At 29.4% G+C, this 16853-nt stretch overlaps 1 protein-coding gene and 1 pseudogene across 1 annotated transcript; one reads left to right on the top strand and one right to left on the bottom strand.

The window, feature by feature from the left end:
* Window positions 1-4520: 4520 nt before the first annotated feature.
* Window positions 4521-5858, top strand: LOC149890595 (uncharacterized; annotated as a pseudogene).
* Window positions 5859-11720: 5862 nt separating this feature from the next.
* On the bottom strand, window positions 11721-14947 carry LOC145180460 (hippocalcin-like protein 1). The gene is made up of 2 exons (XM_080055356.2): window positions 14517-14947; window positions 11721-12108 (listed from the first exon to the last, which is right to left on the bottom strand). The coding sequence occupies exons 1-2, from the start codon at window positions 14788-14790 to the stop codon at window positions 11798-11800; spliced, it is 585 nt and encodes a 194-aa protein (XP_079911482.2). The 5' UTR covers window positions 14791-14947; the 3' UTR covers window positions 11721-11797.
* Between the last annotated feature and the right edge of the window lie 1906 nt (window positions 14948-16853).

Below are 16853 nucleotides of genomic sequence, written 5' to 3' on the forward strand. Positions count from 1 at the left end.
AAGCATTTAGTGGATAACTGAAGAAAAGTAATTCATACTGATCGAAAAATTGTTGGGCTCGTGAAAAAAAACGCACTTGCTAGTACCAGAAATACGATTAAAACAAGAGTGCACTATTGGAACCGAGAAACATAGGAGTGGCGAAGGGTTGATAGTTTGGGGGTGCTTTTCAGGAATTCCAAATCTATCGAATTGAAAGGTGTAATTGACAAATACACTGGTGATAACAAATATTGCACACCTTACTTATTTCCATGTTTCCTGAAGTATTTTTTAACTGAAGTATAATTATAACTATTGAAAAGTTTACAAAATAAAACGAAAAATTATGATCATAGAAATAGCATATCATTCAAAAAAGTAGTGCTGAATAAAAGTCTACATCAAAATATCGAAGCTAACACTAACGTATGTTGCGTAGCCCTTATTCTTTATCACATCAGCACATCTTGATGACATACTGTTAACAAACCTTTGGCATTGCTCATGTAGTGGCATTCCAGACTTTTTGAATATCTTCTCGAAACTCATTAAAATTAAAGGTTTCTTTTTCTCGGATTTAGATCAGGACTTGAAGTCTCGGATTTAGATCAGGACTTGGATCTCGCTCGGATTTAGATCAGGACTTGAAGTGGCCATTCTAAAACATTAACATTATTTTCCTCAAGCTGTGATTTTACGATCTCGCAGTATTAAAGCCTAAAAGTATTAGTATTAGTATTAAACCTATGAATTTCCTTTGGATCGTTGTCTTACATTAAAACCCGAGTAACTGGCAGGTTATCATCAGTATATGGCTCCATTACGTTTTGTAATATATTATTGTATTTTTATTAATCCAAATTTTTCTCAATTTTGACCAGCGGACCGATTCCATGTCAGGACATAGTTCCTCAAATTTTAACATTGCTCCCATCGTGCTTCACCGTCTTGAGTATACAGTTGTTTTTTTCTCGCTTCATAAGACGCCTTACATACACTTTCCCACACGACTGGAAGTGAACAAACTGGGACTCATCAGTCCATAAAATATTTCTCCAAAAGTACACATTTTTATTTAGGAATATTTTTGCAAACTTTTTATCGCTTTAGTAAACTTTGTTTTGAAAAAAAGTGTTTCTTCTTGCGAAATTTGAGAAATGTTAAGTCCATTCAATGGCATTTAAAATCATCTTTCTTTTTTTCATTAAAGTAGATTTTATTTTGCCCCATGTTCATTTACTACAAGAAAAATAAATGATATTTATGATGCTTTCTTTTTTAGTACTTACTCAAGAGTTTTACTGAAAAACTCCAATTTTCAATTACAACTGAGATTCTCTACTAGCATGTGCTATATCATCGAGCAGGTCCGCCCAAGGAAATATTACAACCAAAGTTTTTGTCACATTGCATTTACGTCTAAACAATAATGCAAGTTCCAACTCGTAAGTTATCTTAAGAAACGTCACTAAAATTAAATTCGTAAAAACACACTGTAAAATGAATTAAAAGAAAAAAGACATTTTTTTTTTTTAAGGAACCAAGTAAATGTCTAGTACTATTTTCTTATTTTAAGGGTGCTTTTTTACAAAAGCTTCTTAAGAGTTTTTTAAGTATCAAAAGAGAGAAAAAGTACATAAAATGCAATTTGAAAACATGTCAACAAGTAAGATGAAATGTTTTACTGTCAACTAAAATTATTTGAGTTTTATCGACATCATTCAACGTCATCTAATCCTCAGGCCCCTGAACAGAACACAAAAGTTTCTCGAACTCTATGTAAAATAAGTTTCTTATCGAATAGTAAGTTTTACAAAAAAGTCTCTTAAGATTTTGGGGTTTCTAGTATTAGTTTCTTGTAAAACAAGTTTCTTATAAACAAACAAAAAAAAGTGTATTATGGGGTAGGGAAAAAACCTAAATGAATGGGACAGTTTTTGCAAAATGCTTTTTAAACGGAGATAAAATTGTTCAATATAAATATTTAAATATGTTTGATAACCACCGACTCTTGCTCAATGTTATATTAAAACAAAAAAATTGGATTTGCATTTGGCTATTGGAAAAAAGAGAGTTTTATTGGAGCATGACATTTGTCCCATTCATTAGTATGTCTCATTGAATGGGACAAACATAAAAGAATTAAAAATAAACGTATTTAATTCAATCATTTTTCAAATTAGTTTATTAACTGTAAATGTAGTTAAATATATAGATACATACATAAAAACCACACAAAAAATATTTTTAACTTTAAACATTTTAACTCTAATTAAATTTCAATCAAAGCAGAACTTTCTCATTTTAGAATATTATATTTAGTTATTTTTATTTAAGTAAAATATTGCAGTATAAAAGTGTGTAAATAATACCCATTACCCATGGGGGTGAAAGTAAGGGACTGCAGCATCCCTCTAGTGAGCTGTAAATAATACTTTGTTAAATTCATTCAATAGGTAGTATTTTGTCCCATTCAATATGCGCATCACTTTATCCAAAAATGATTAGTCACACCAAAAACACCATTAATTAAGCTTGAATGTTTTACTCACTGTAGTACTAGAGACTGTTATCTATTTAAGCATGGAATTTTATTTTCCATAACTTCAAAAATTGCTGCAAAATCAGAAAAAAAAAACATTTTTAAAAATTACTTTTTACATTCGAAAACACAATAACATCCATTGTCATTCGGTCATAGAGCAATAGGATGGATGAGTCGGTCAGTTGAGTTCTTGTTTCTATCACTCTTTGTTACAGGAATTTGAATATCCTTACATCGATGCTTGTATAAGAATCTGAGTTTGTCCCATTCAATAATCGTCCCATTCATTAAGGTTCTCCCCTATTCTATTTCTACTATAATCCTATTCTGGAGATCTCACTGTATATAATTCTATTCTGGAGAAGCAAATGTTAATCTGGTGTCTGGTCATGAACATAGGGAGAATTTAATCTAAAAACCATTCAAAGAACTCAAATATTAAGGAGAAAATTTGATAGTTTTAAGATGTAATAAATTATACGTACGTCACAGATGAATGTGCGTACATGTTTTAAAGAAGAAATAAAAAAAAAAGGATAAAATTACATAGAAAATATTTTTTTATAAAAAAAAAAGTATATTTGCTATGTAATTTTCATTTGTAGGGAGGTTCTATGAATTTAACCATTACATATTATTGCAGTATCATCCTCAAGCGGAAGAATGGTATGGGTGACCTCATTTTTTAAGATATGAATTTTTTTTTCCCAGACTGCGTGCTAAACGTTCATTTGAACACTTGGTATCTTGAATGTTTTTTATCTGCCATCGTCATTTGCAAACTTTTATATTTAGTAGAAAGGAAAGCCAATGCATCCAATGGCAACAATTTCTTGTACTTTGAATCCGCTGTTTGCAATTATTTGGTCTTATGGATGATGTTGTATTTATCATAGCTATTCATTAAGGTTGGTGGAATCCAGATTAATTAGTAATAAGAGCCATGCATATTTCATGGTGTGGTTTTGGTTAATAATTGATCTTATTGAGGATGTTTTGTGCTACACCTGAGTTCTCCAGTTCTCCAGTTCCCATTACATATTTTGCTTTATGATGATGTTTATAAATTATGATGATGTTTATAAATTATGATGATGTTTATAAATTATGATGATGTTTATAAATTATGATGATGTTTATAAATTATGATGATGTTTATAAATTATGATGATGTTTATAAATTATGATGATGTTTATAAATTATGATGATGTTTATAAATTATGATGATGTTTATAAATTATGATGATGTTTATAAATTATGATGATGTTTATAAATTATGATGATGTTTATAAATTATGAAACCTTTGTTATATAAGAATATTAGTTCTGTAGTTTGAAAAAAAACGGTTTCTTAAATCTTGATAAAGTGCTAGGGGTAAACAGTGGGGCAAAGTGGTAAGCTTTATAAGGCCCTGGAGCATTAAATTGTGCTTTTCTCTCTTCAAACTTTTTAGTATATGAAATTTAAAATCAAAACAGTTTTATTAAATGATAAATATTGACCCTCATTAAGTTGGGGGACTGAGTTAAATATAAAATAACAAAATAACAAAATTAGCTCCTGTAATTTATTAACAGCTATGTTTTGCTGAAAGCGCAATTCAACAACACGAAAATCTCGCTGAACAAGAAGAATTCAACGTCCCGCCACTTCTAAAATTATTTTTTTCAAGAGAACCCCACTTTGATTTGTTTAAATTATTTCTGTTACGAAATTTTCCCTGGTATCTCCTTACAAGAAAGCTTCTTGACTTCATCAAGCCTACGCGACTTTACCAAACCTAACGCAAAAGTGCTTTCTGAACAGTCTTGATGATGTCTCAATGATTTCTCGCCTTGTTGTCTTGTTTTTGCTGTCTACGAATTCACCCTTCAAAACATTTTAGGAATTAACGACGGAATCCTTTAATTCAGAAAGGCGAAATCCATCATTCAAACTTAGTGCAGTAATTTTTCTTTTAATTACACCAGAAGTATCCAAAAAAAATGTAATGTATATAAAAGATATATTAATGCTGGTATTATGGGATTGGCAACAGCACTTGTAAAGCTACAGCTGTGAGGCTGATCAGGTGCAGGAAGAGCATAAGTTGGCTTCAGGAAGAACATAAGTTGGCAGCTAGCACAAATGACAGATGGATAGTATTCATTGTTTAAACAACTGGTTTTGTTCTTCTAGGTTTCATTCATTCCAACAACAGCGTATAGAAATCCAATTTCTCACGTGATCTGTTCGCAAGTTTGATATTTTGAAAGTACCGTTTTGTTTACTTTAACAACGTAACTGTTAAATTTCCTTCATTAAATTAAGTTTCATTGATGTTTAAATGGTATTTTGTACTTCGGAAAGCAGTAAAATGAAAGTTACTCAGTTTTCTCAAAATGGGTTAAGTCTTATTAACTAAGAGTATTAACATTAAAATACGCTCTGTAACTTGAGAAGAAAGTTCCGAATTTATGTTAAAGGTTGTACAAAGCTTTGGGAAAAAAGTAAAGGTTCTTGGTTCTGTTACAAGTACTTAACGAGGTATCTTGGTAACAATATTTAAAACAGTAAGTTAATGCAAGTGGTTTATTGTTAACACTATTCTACATATTTTTTGGATGAATGGTTTCAGAAAACATTGGACATCAAAGGACGCCTAATTTTGACTGGGGTGGAACCAACTTTTATATAGTGATTCAATCATTTTATAAAAAATGTTAGACCATTTAAGGCAAGCCCTGTGCTGGTAATTTTAGATTATCACGAGGCACGCATGTCAATTGATTTCACAGAATTATGTCATTGTTTTAACAACCCCACCCCATACATAGCATAAACTATAAAACCACTGAATGTAACAGTTTATTGACCTTTTAAACATCATTATAACCGTGAAATTGGCAGCTGGTTGGTACCATATACAGGAAAAGCTCTCTTAATCTATGACATTGTTGAAATTTCCAAAAGACTTGGAAAAAAGTACCAATGCCAGTTAATACCATTAGTGGTTTTTCAACATCTGGTCTACATCCATTTCAACCAAATTGATGGAAGGATGAAAACTTTATTGCATCGCAGGTTACAAACGGATGCAATCCTGAGGCACTCCACGTCAATTCAGTTTCTGCATAAATAAAGAGACCCAACCCTGTAGTACTCAAAATCAATCCAAATCAGTAGAAATTGTGAAGTTAACAAAAATTCAATTATTTCCCTGGAAGTAGAAAGTGTACGCCTCTATCTTATTAAAAAACCTTGTTTAGAAACACACAAAGGTACTTGCAAAAAGCTATCATCTTCCATTTTAACTGGCATTGCAGTCAACAACTTTAGCGAAAGTTAAAAAAAAAAGCATAGCTTTTCTAAAAATAAATGCCAGCTGGGTGCATAAAACATGCACAAGTGCAGATAATACAAACCAAAACGTTTATAATTATTGTAATTCGGCTGATCGAGACTTTCATCTAAGGTTGTAATAATTAACACCTCATAAATAAAATTTCGGACAAAATTTAAAAACTAATATTTTAAGAACTAATAAGTTTTATTATTTAATATTTCAACTGTTAATATGTTAATATACGTTGTTTATAAATATATTAAAATAATTATTTCAAATACCATATTTAGCAATATTATAAAGTTTTTTTGAAAGATGTTTTATTTGAGTAAGGAAAATTTCTTTATTCATCTTTGAATAACAATATCTAATTCTTGCTTCAAGCCCTTCCAAATTCTCAGCTCTCCAATTATTCTCATACACTAGCCGTTTTAAATCACCCCAAAAGTTTTCAATTGGTCTTGCTTCTGGAACGTTAGTTATATCTTTGGGAACAACTTTGATTTTTTTCAATTTTAAAAAGTCGATGACCGACTTTGCATAATGTGATCGAGCTAGATCAGGCCATAAGATAAACTTATTATCTTTTTTATAATATTCTGATACTAGAGGTAGTAAAGTTTTTTCTAGTATGTCTTTATAAGTGTACTGGTTGATTGCCTGCTTACTGTGATGAATATAAAGAGGGCTTATTCCACGGGGGCAACAAGAAACTAAGAGCTTGTACTCGTACTTTTTACACAAATTGTATCTTACTTGGTCAGAACATTGAGAAGGATCAGCGGCATAAAACCTATCATTACCAGCTAATGTGCTATTGTTTAAGGTAAAATAGCTTTCATCATCCATAACAAAATCCAAGTTTTTATATTTTTCGTACAATTTACGACATTTAGTACGCATAGCTTTCTTCTGCTGATGACTACGATCTGGACGATTTGTTTTTTTGAAAGTTCGAATGTTAGTAATTGTTTTTGATACTTGGGAAAATAAAAATGGTCAAAGTAGTTTAGTAGCTAAGCAGTTTATGGAATGGGGTTTATGGAATGGGATACTTGGGAAAATAAAAATGGTCAAAGTAGTTTAGTAGCTAAGCAGTTTATGGAATGGGGTTTACCCAGATCAACTGCTTACGATTTTATCGTAAGCAGTTGATCTGGGTAAACCCCATTCCATAAACTGCTTAGCAACAAACGCTTTACCTTTTTCTCGATTTTTTTGGAAAAAAATCTCCATAATTTTTTCGAGGTCCTTTACTTTGACCATTTTTATTTTCAACATTTAAATAATATTTTTAACTTAGTTAAATTAAATTTAAATAGATAATAAAATCCTCTTTCCAATAAGTATAAACCCAGTAGGGGAGAGCCTTAATGAATGGGACGATTATTGAATGGGACAAACTCAGATTCTTATACAAGCATCGATGTAAGGATGTTCAAATTCCTGTAACAAAGAGTGATAGAAACAAGAACTCAACTGACCGACTCATCCATCCTATTGCTCTATGACCGTAATGACAATGGATGTTATTGTGTTTTCGAATGTAAAAAGTAATTTTTAAAAATGTTTTTTTTTTTCTGATTTTGCAGCAATTTTTGAAGTTATGGAAAATAAAGTTCCATGCTTAAATAGATAGCAGTCTCTAGTACTACAGTGAGTAAAACATTCAAGCTTAACTAATGGTGTTTTTGGTGTGACTAATCATTTTTGGATAAAGTGATGCGCATATTGAATGGGACAAAATACTACCTATTGAATGAATTTAACAAAGTATTATTTACAGCTCACTAGAGGGATGCTGCAGTCCCTTACTTTCACCCCCATGGGTAATGGGTATTATTTACACACTTTTATACTGCAATATTTTACTTAAATAAAAATAACTAAATATAATATTCTAAAATGAGAAAGTTCTGCTTTGATTGAAATTTAATTAGAGTTAAAATGTTTAAAGTTAAAAATATTTTTTGTGTGGTTTTTATGTATATATCTATATATTTAACTACATTTACAGCTAATAAACTAATTTGAAAAATGATTGAATTAAATACGTTTATTTTTAATTCTTTTATGTTTGTCCCATTCAATGAGACATACTTAATGAATGGGACAAATGTCATGCTCCAATAAAACTCTCTTTTTTCCAATAGCCAAATGCAAATCCAATTTTTTTGTTTTAACATAACATTGAGCAAGAGTCGGTGGTTATCAAACATATTTAAATATTTATATTGAACAATTTTATCTTCGTTTAAAAAGCATTTTGCAAAAACTGTCCCATTCATTGAGGTTTTCCCCTAGGCACTGGACGTCCTTAGACGTCCAGTGAACGTCCATGGACGTCCAATTCCTACTGGGAAGGTTTTTTGCGTGCATGAAATAAATTACATAATAAATGCAATTAAAATTTGTCCGAAATTTTATTTATAGGGTGTTATTTGAATTTACTTTGTTTTTGTAGTCAGAGAAATCTAAATTGTTTCTGAAATAATATATCCGCAATAGTTATTCACAATATAAATATTAATCATATTTGTAAAAAAACTTAATCTTGCAGTCTAATAATGCAACTCTCCTCTCTATAAAAACTATTTAAGAATCCTAAATTAAGAGAGTTCAACTATGTTAAAAAATAATTAAATCTCTTTATATCAAGTCACTTCCCTTTAACTTTGTTTTATTTCCTTTAAAAAATGTGATTACTATATCACTTTCGTGGGTGTTATTATATTATACATTTTGTGAAATTAACTTACTTCTAATGTTATTATTTCTTTAAAATCGTAATTAGGTGATTGCGTTTTATTTGTGAATCACTATTTGTAATGGTCTTTGTTTTGTAATATTCTTTTATACAAGAAATATATTGATATTGATTGACTTAGCCCCCTGTTGACTCAAAACTTAATAATAGTTTTCGATGCTTAAGTTAATAGTTTTTATCTTAATATGACACACGTCATTTCCATTTCAGAAAGACGTTTTTCTTTAACTAGCAATGAGTTCCCGGGATTTTACTATCAAACTCATTCCGATCGGAATTTACGACAATTTCAACTGAAACCCGCTGAAGTGTGCGTATTGCTAATACAAATATATTATTTCGTAATTTCCGCCAATTTACACGTATAAACCCGATAAAAACTTACGCGACCCTAGTGTAGTGGAATTTATAAGTTCGAAAATATGAGCTACCTTATCCCTTCTACTAACAGGATAAGCTTTATTGTTTTGAAAATAAAAATAGAAATCAATCCCAATCTCTAACATTTCTCATTGACAAATTTAAAATAAAAAGTTCCACATTTCTTCAATTTTCACCGTCTGCCTCAACAACTGATAATCAACAGTTGGTAAGAAATTTAAAATATGAATATGCTCACAAGTTTATAATTTTTCAGACCTAACTGTAATTTCACATCAATTTCTCCACAAATATCAAACACCAAGTTAATCATTAAATGTTATTTACAAAAAAAGAGACAATTAAGGTTGGTGTCACTAATAATGAAAGAAACTGCTTTGCCAGTTATAATGATTTTTATTTACCAATTACAATGATTTTTATTTGTATTTCTTTATATTGCAGTACAACATACTGAATTTGACTATAAAAACTTAGGATTTGATTCTAGAAAAATTGTACTACGTTCTATTGAACTTATTAAGTCTATATCTTTCTAGGATAAGTTTTTAAAATAATTCTTTTATTCGAAATTTTGATATATAATTTTTGCCTTTGTGATATGCCTATAACATAGGAAAAATGCAGTGAAAAAATTACTTATAACTTTTTAATGGCTGGCAAAACATTAGCTGGCCTTGTAAATTGATAAAGAACGTCTTAAAATTTGTAAAAGATATTTTTTGAATGTAGGACTGTGTTGACTGCACAAATAAATTGGAAATAACTACAGTGTATATCTAAAATAAGGATATTGGGTTTAATTACATTTCTTTTTCGAAAGTTTGTTCTTCATTTGACAATAAGTAGAAAGTTTACACAACTGTTCATAATCTAAAACAATAGATTAACTGGATAATCTCTTTTGGTTTTGAAAGAACCCGCTAATATTTTTGTCGGTAAGTATTCACGATTCGAAAAAAATCATGATAGCAGAGCTATTTGGGGATCATCGGGTTTACGCCAATTTTATCGGAGCAGAAAAAATTCACCGGTTTTACAATTTTTGTAATCCCAATTGAATGAGTTTGAAAGTTGAGTCTTCCGTAAGGATTTCAGTAAATGGGCGTTCAGAGACATTTTAAATAACTTTAGTTTTATGGATTTTCACGAAGGTAAAAACTCTGTTAAGCACATATTTAAGGTTAAACCACGTATTTAAGGTTAAATATGGGTCCTCCATGAAAATTGGAAGATCAAGCTCTAATGATTCAGTGGCCTCAGAGATTTTTATTTGTCAGCTGTTTTCTATTCAAATATTTCTTGCAATTATTAGTTAAAAGATTTTCTAAAAAAAAATGACGGTTTCACTTCATATGAAGCAATGTAACTCTCTAAGGAAATTAAAAAAAAAAAAGCAGTTTTTTTTGTAAGTGTGTATTTAAACGAGGAAATACATACAAAAAAAATATAAGACTGCTGAACTTTAAAATTTTGAAATTAAAACTTTGTATTCATTGTAAGTTTTTATTTCCGCTTATATAAAAATAAGTTTTATGAGAATATTTCCTATAAAAAAAATACCGCAAAAGTTTTCAACCTCAGACTTTGCGAATAGCGACAGATAAATTCGTTTCACTTTTGGAAATAATACTTTGCTTCAAACCATAGCCTTTAAAACAAGATTTAGTTCACGCTTGAAAAGGACATTTTAGAAAATAACAGACTTAACTGGAAGGTTTTTTTAAAAAGAATGACTATTTAGATATAAAAAAAATATGAATGCTCCGAGTGAGTCTATGCAGCTCTTGAATTATATATGTAACATTTTCCATGCCACCATTTATTTTTTATTTTCCTGTATCATCAGTAACATAGCAATACTAATTTGGATTTGCTATTGAATTGACTGTACTGAGTTGTTCTTGTTGTTGCAAAAATATAAACATTAGTTTGTCGCCCCTCCTCATTCTTGCACATCCTTTCATAACAAAAATAAAATTTCACCCAAAATTTTTCTCTTTTAGAGGAAACCTTTTTTGTTTTTGTTTACTTGCGTCAAAACTGTAAGTGAAGTAATGAGATAATGAATCGCTAACCATTTAACGATGCTATTTTGTCGCTACTTAATCACTCGCGTAATTTTTGGGTCACAAAAAGCAGAATAAACAACATGCAAGTTGTGAAACGCTATGGTTTATAGACAGCAGCAAAATTTCAAGAGCGTCTTTACTTATATTAAACTTATCTAAAATTAAAACACAAAAAAAACCTGAGGTTTGTTAAATAAAATATGAAGAATTTGACTGCAAAGCTCTCAAAAAAATGATTGTTTAAAAATAAATCGCTATAAATCTAATCACTGGAAGCAACTTTCAGCTAAAATGAGCGGTTTTCGTTTTCGTCTGTGTGGCTGTTATTTGTTTTTTTCATGTAAATTTAACACGAAAATTGCGTCGTAACTAAACATACGTTGAACACGATAGAATCGTGATTGCAAAGCTGTTACTGCTTTTTTTTTATTATTGTTAATAAACTGATTTTTCAGTCTTACATTACAGTAGATGCTTGATATTCAACAAGTTGATAGGTAGCTCACCTAAATAGTTCGGAATGCTACTTCTAAGCATTCATGTGCTTTAGAAAACGAGTTAATTAAATTTTTAGTTTACAAAGAATTTACTTCAAAACTACATCTATGTTATGTATGAAAGTAGATCTAATGAAATAACAAAAACTCACTTTAAATAAAACTTTATTTTGAACGAACTTCTTCGAAAAATGAATGACGTCATAATGGGAAATTTTATACAATTTATGTCTGTATATGGTCTGTAATCAATTTCAAGAATGCTGGCGTTGATTTGGAGGCATGAACAAACTCGTCAACTGTAATAGTACCATCGCCGTTTTTATCATATCGAGAAAACATTTCTCTGATTTGCTTATCATTTAGGCGCTTTTCGTTTGGAGTTAAGGATTGCATGCTTCGCACGATGCTCCCGATTTCATCCAGTGAAAGTTTACCGTCGTTGTTTATGTCATAGACAGTGAAAACCCATCGCAGCTTTTCTTCAATTGTGCCGTGGGTTGAAATCGACAGAAGGCAAACGAGTTCTTTAAAATCTAAAATTAAACCAAAGAAAAGCGTTTGCTGAGTTTTGATTAAAAATATTTAGCGTGTAATTTATGCAGCCTAAAGTTTATAGTTACAAACGATTGAAACATCATTTTTTTTCTTATAATTTATTGCTGTTCAAATATGAACAATAGATGTTTTTAACGACTCACTGTTTTTGTGATAAAGTTTTTTTTTGTTTGTTTGTTTTGTAATATGTACCCAAATGTACCCAAATAAACAAAATATCAGTAATTTTGATTGATGACCAAAAAGCATTACAAAAAAAAAATTTTTTTTTTTATTTTTTTATTTTTTATTTTTTTGTTCTTTAATCTTTATAAACTCGTAATATATAATACAATCTTTACAGTTTAAGTATAGTTAAAAATCACAAGATTACGTTATAACAAATATTATATGAAATAAAACTGTAAAGTGTTAGATTACTTCAAAGAACGCGGGAAACTTGCAGAAGACCGATGGTCTTGTCATCAAGAAACCGCTTTGCGTTATTAATATTTTTGGATACTTCAATTTAAAATAAATTTATATTTAAAAAATTATGTCATCAGTTTCGACAGAATGAAAGTAAAAATGCAAAAAACAAAGAATGCAGACAAAACAAAAAAAAAAAAAAAAAGAAAAAAAAAAAATTTTTTTTTTTTTTTTTTTTTTTTTTAATTTTTTTAATTTTATTACAATACACATAAATATAAGTAGGTACACGATTTGCTAAATAGGTAATATAAAGTCGTTTTTTAATATATAGTGTTGATAAATAAAAATTTATTTATTTATTAGTGTTGATAAATAATATAATTTATTACTGTTGTTGTTGTTGTTTGTTTTTGAGTTATTTACAGTTTTTAGAGTTATTAGAGTTGATATTGGTTTCGGAACAAAGTTAGTTTTATATATAGTTTTGAATGTTTTAGGCTTAATAAAAGTTCATAAAGTTGTTAGTGTTTAAAATAAGATCTTTTAATAATGTTTTCAGAGTATTTAAGTTATTCGATTTTTCCAGTTGGGTATTTTTGGATACTAATTTGTTATATAGACAAGGACGAAATAGAAAAGCGCGAGAGAGTAGTTTTTTGGAAAGGTACTTTGAAGTTTCCCGTTCCTCTGGTATGGTATCTATTGTTGCTATTTTGAAAGAAATTCTTTGAAAAGTGAGAAGGAACAAGTCCAAGTTTATATTTGAGCATAAATAACAAATTTTGGAATATATTGATTTGATATACATTTAATGCTTTCAAATTTTTTAATAGTGGCTCAGCATGCGAGAGTCTATCCTTATTAAAAACTATTCTTGCAGCATGTTTTTGTTTTCGATATAGTGTGGTTAGTTTGGATCTATGTGTACTCGCCCATGCAACATTAGCGTATATGTAGTAGCTTTGTATGAACGAGAAGTATAAGAACTTTAAATTATCAGGAGACAGTATAGAACTTGCTTTGTAAAGGATACCAATGTTTTTTGATATTTTAGTATTTAAAATATCTATATGTGATTTCCAAGAGATGTTCTCATCAATAAGTATCCCTAGAAATTTAGTTGCTCGGGTTCTCTCTATTTCTTTATTATCTATATTTAACGAAGGTAAATCGGAAGGTATTTTTATAAAGTTAGGATGAAAAAGAATGTATTTGGTTTTTTCTGTGTTAAGCGATAATTTGTTAGATTTTAACCAACTGTTTATTTTTTCAAGTTCAGTATTTGTAGTTTCATAAAGTTCTGTAATAGATGAGGATGCATAAAATAAATTAGTGTCGTCTGCGAACATTATGACATCCAATTTACTCGAGGCTTTAGGAAGATCGTTTATGTATATTAAAAACAAAAGAGGTGCAAGAATGGAACCTTGGGGGACACCGTATTTTATTTTGAGTAATTTTGAAGCTTTTTTTTTATGAGCAATAACGCATTGTTTTCTGTCTAGTAAAAAATTTTTGAACCAGTTTAGTGCAACACCTTTTATCCCATATTTTTCCATTTTCCTAATTAAAATAGCGTGATCTACTGTGTCAAACGCCTTAGATAAATCAACAAAGACTCCAAGGACGTATTTTTTGTTTTCAAAGGAGTTATTTATATTATTAATAAGATCTAGAATTGCGTGTTCGGTTGAATGTTGCTTTTGGAAGCCAAACTGTTTTTCATTTAGGATTTTGTTATTTGTTAGATATTTATACAGTTTATTGTATATTACTCTCTCCAAAAGTTTTGAAAATACAGGTAGAACTGAGATTGGTCTGTAGTTATTTAGTGTAAATGAATCTCCGGTTTTTAATATTGGTATTACCTTAGCTATTTTTAATTTATTCGGTACAGATCCTGTAATAATTGAAGATTTAAATATTTCATATATTGGTTAAAATAATAATAAAAGAAACAACAGATGAGTCCTACCAACTTTTCCATCTTTACTATTATCAAGAGACTGAAACATCTGCTTTGCAACCAGCTTTGCGCTAACAGAAGTTCGATTTGAGCTGACTTTTGCTTGTTCGCAATATACTTTGATAAATTCATCCTCTGTCAAATATCCTTTGGGATAATCTTTTTTGAACTTTTCGTTCATTTCTCGTATTTCATCTTTGGTAAATTTAGTTTCTTCAGTGAGTTTTTCAATGGTCGCTTCTTGTTTAAACAATGTCGAAAGCGCGGATTCCACTTGGCCCATTCTTTACGCGTCCGTAAGAAAACAAAGTTGAAAAAATCTTGGAAATTGAGGAACTCTTTTTCACTGTAAACTTTTTTACATTGACCCGTTTGTCTTTTTTCTTCTTCTTCTTCTATTTTCCTTTAAAAGTATTCTCTATAACGCTGAAATATCAAAACATTAGAATTAATAATTAACGATGAGTCAGTAGAAAACAGTAAAATAAACTATTAATTTTTGATAAATCGATTCATCCGCATCTATTGCAAATTCTTGAGATGTGGGTCGAAGCGATTCTTTTCTAGATGTCATCAAAACTGGGAAATGTGCAGAAAAAAAAAAAAAAAAAAAAACGTCTTTTTTGCATACGCTTCTCCGTTTATAAAGCGCACCTTCAAATTTAATGTTGAATCTTTTAAGTCGTCTTTAAGGTCAACGGCCATCGCCGATGTTTTCGTTATTAATTTTTGAAAGATGCTTTTCACATCATTTTTAATTTATGACATACTGGTTAGTTTTATTTTCAAATAAAAAAATGAATCGAGTTGATCGGTGAAAAAAGTTGCTACGTTGAGACGTTTACAGAGCACACTGATGGCGGAAGTTCGGCTAGGGAAATATTTTTTACAAAATTGATAAATATGAATAATAATATTGATAAATAATATTGATAAATATTTTCTAACATAAAATATGAACAATTGTTAAGAGTTTAGTTTCAAGATTATAAAGAGATAAATTAGAACCCAATACATGGCCCAGTTGTCGGCATACTTACATTATTAATGGCCACAATTTGTTAGGGCCTTGATTAAGTACATTTAGGTATCTTAAACCTAAAAAAATCTTTCTTGTGCTAAGATATACTTCTTTTTTAACAACAGCTTGTAAAACGTAAAATTATGACCAACAGAAATACTAGGAAACAGCATTATTTCTTTAGCAGATATGCTTCAAATGATTCAAAGTATATCATCAAATGATTCAAAAATCAGTTAAAACTCTATCAACAATATAAGAAGAGTATTGCGAGAGTTACATCGGATTCCTAATCACTAGTTGGCGCAATTCTAATTAAAAGGCTTGATAACCTTTACAAGGCTAGTATAAAAATGTTCCTCAGTGGTTATGACATTATAAATTGTAATTGTAAAATAAATAATACAACAAATATTTCAAATATTACCGTCAACTTTGAGAGTGCAAATACTACAGCTCATTTATCCGGAACTCAGCTAACATGAAACAAATGCTAAGGATGCATGGAAATTGCTTCAATCCGTTTAAAAACCAAAAAAGATATTGTATTTGACACTAATAAATATATTGTTAGGCGGGTCTTGTTACTGTGAAGCTGGATTTTTTACAATTTTTTTGCGTTGAATAACCTTCGTGTAATGGCTGTTCGCGTTTCTACACTCAGTTCTACTATTTGCCCCTTTTTCTTACTATCAAAACGCAAAAGATGTATTTTTTTCACATTTTAAAAATTTATATGACAATGTTTCTGTAGCAGTTCGATATATGTTACAAAAAAATTTCTACCTTTGTATAAAGAAAAATACAAAAAAACCGTTTAAAATATGTTTTGAATGAATTCCTGCAGCCTCAAAGATGACGCTGTAGTATGCACTAGGTGCTATGAACTCATCATCATCATCATCATCATCATCATCATCATCATCATCATCATCATCATCATCATCATCATCATCATCATCATCATCATCATCATCATCATCATCATCATCATCATCATCATCATAATCATCATAATCATCATCATCATTATGATGATTTCTTTTTCTTCTTCTTCTTGTTCTTATTCTTCTCCTTCTTCATCTTATTATTATTATTATTATTATTATTATTATTTTTATTATTGTTATTATTACTATTATTATTATTATTATTATTATTATTATTATTATTATTATTATTATTATTGTTATTATTATTATTAATATTATTATTATTATTATTATTACTATCATTATTATTATTACTATTATTATTATTATTATTATTATTATTATTATTATTATTATTATTATTATTATTACTATCATTATTATTATTACTAT

The sequence above is a fragment of the Hydra viridissima genome, unplaced genomic scaffold, assembly GCF_058129835.1.
Source record: "Hydra viridissima isolate aposymbiotic clone 2 unplaced genomic scaffold, HvirCarnegie_v1 scaffold_3, whole genome shotgun sequence".
NCBI lineage: Eukaryota > Metazoa > Cnidaria > Hydrozoa > Anthoathecata > Hydridae > Hydra > Hydra viridissima.

Excerpts from the sequence above, each read along its gene's own strand:
- LOC145180460 (XM_080055356.2), bottom strand. The coding sequence starts at position 14,790 with ATGGGCCAAGTGGAATCCGCGCTTTCGACATTGTTTAAACAAGAAGCG. Across the intron at positions 12,109-14,516 it reads TAGTAAAGATGGAAAAGTTG|ATTTTAAAGAACTCGTTTGC; the intron begins GTAGGACTCATC and ends GTTTAATTTTAG.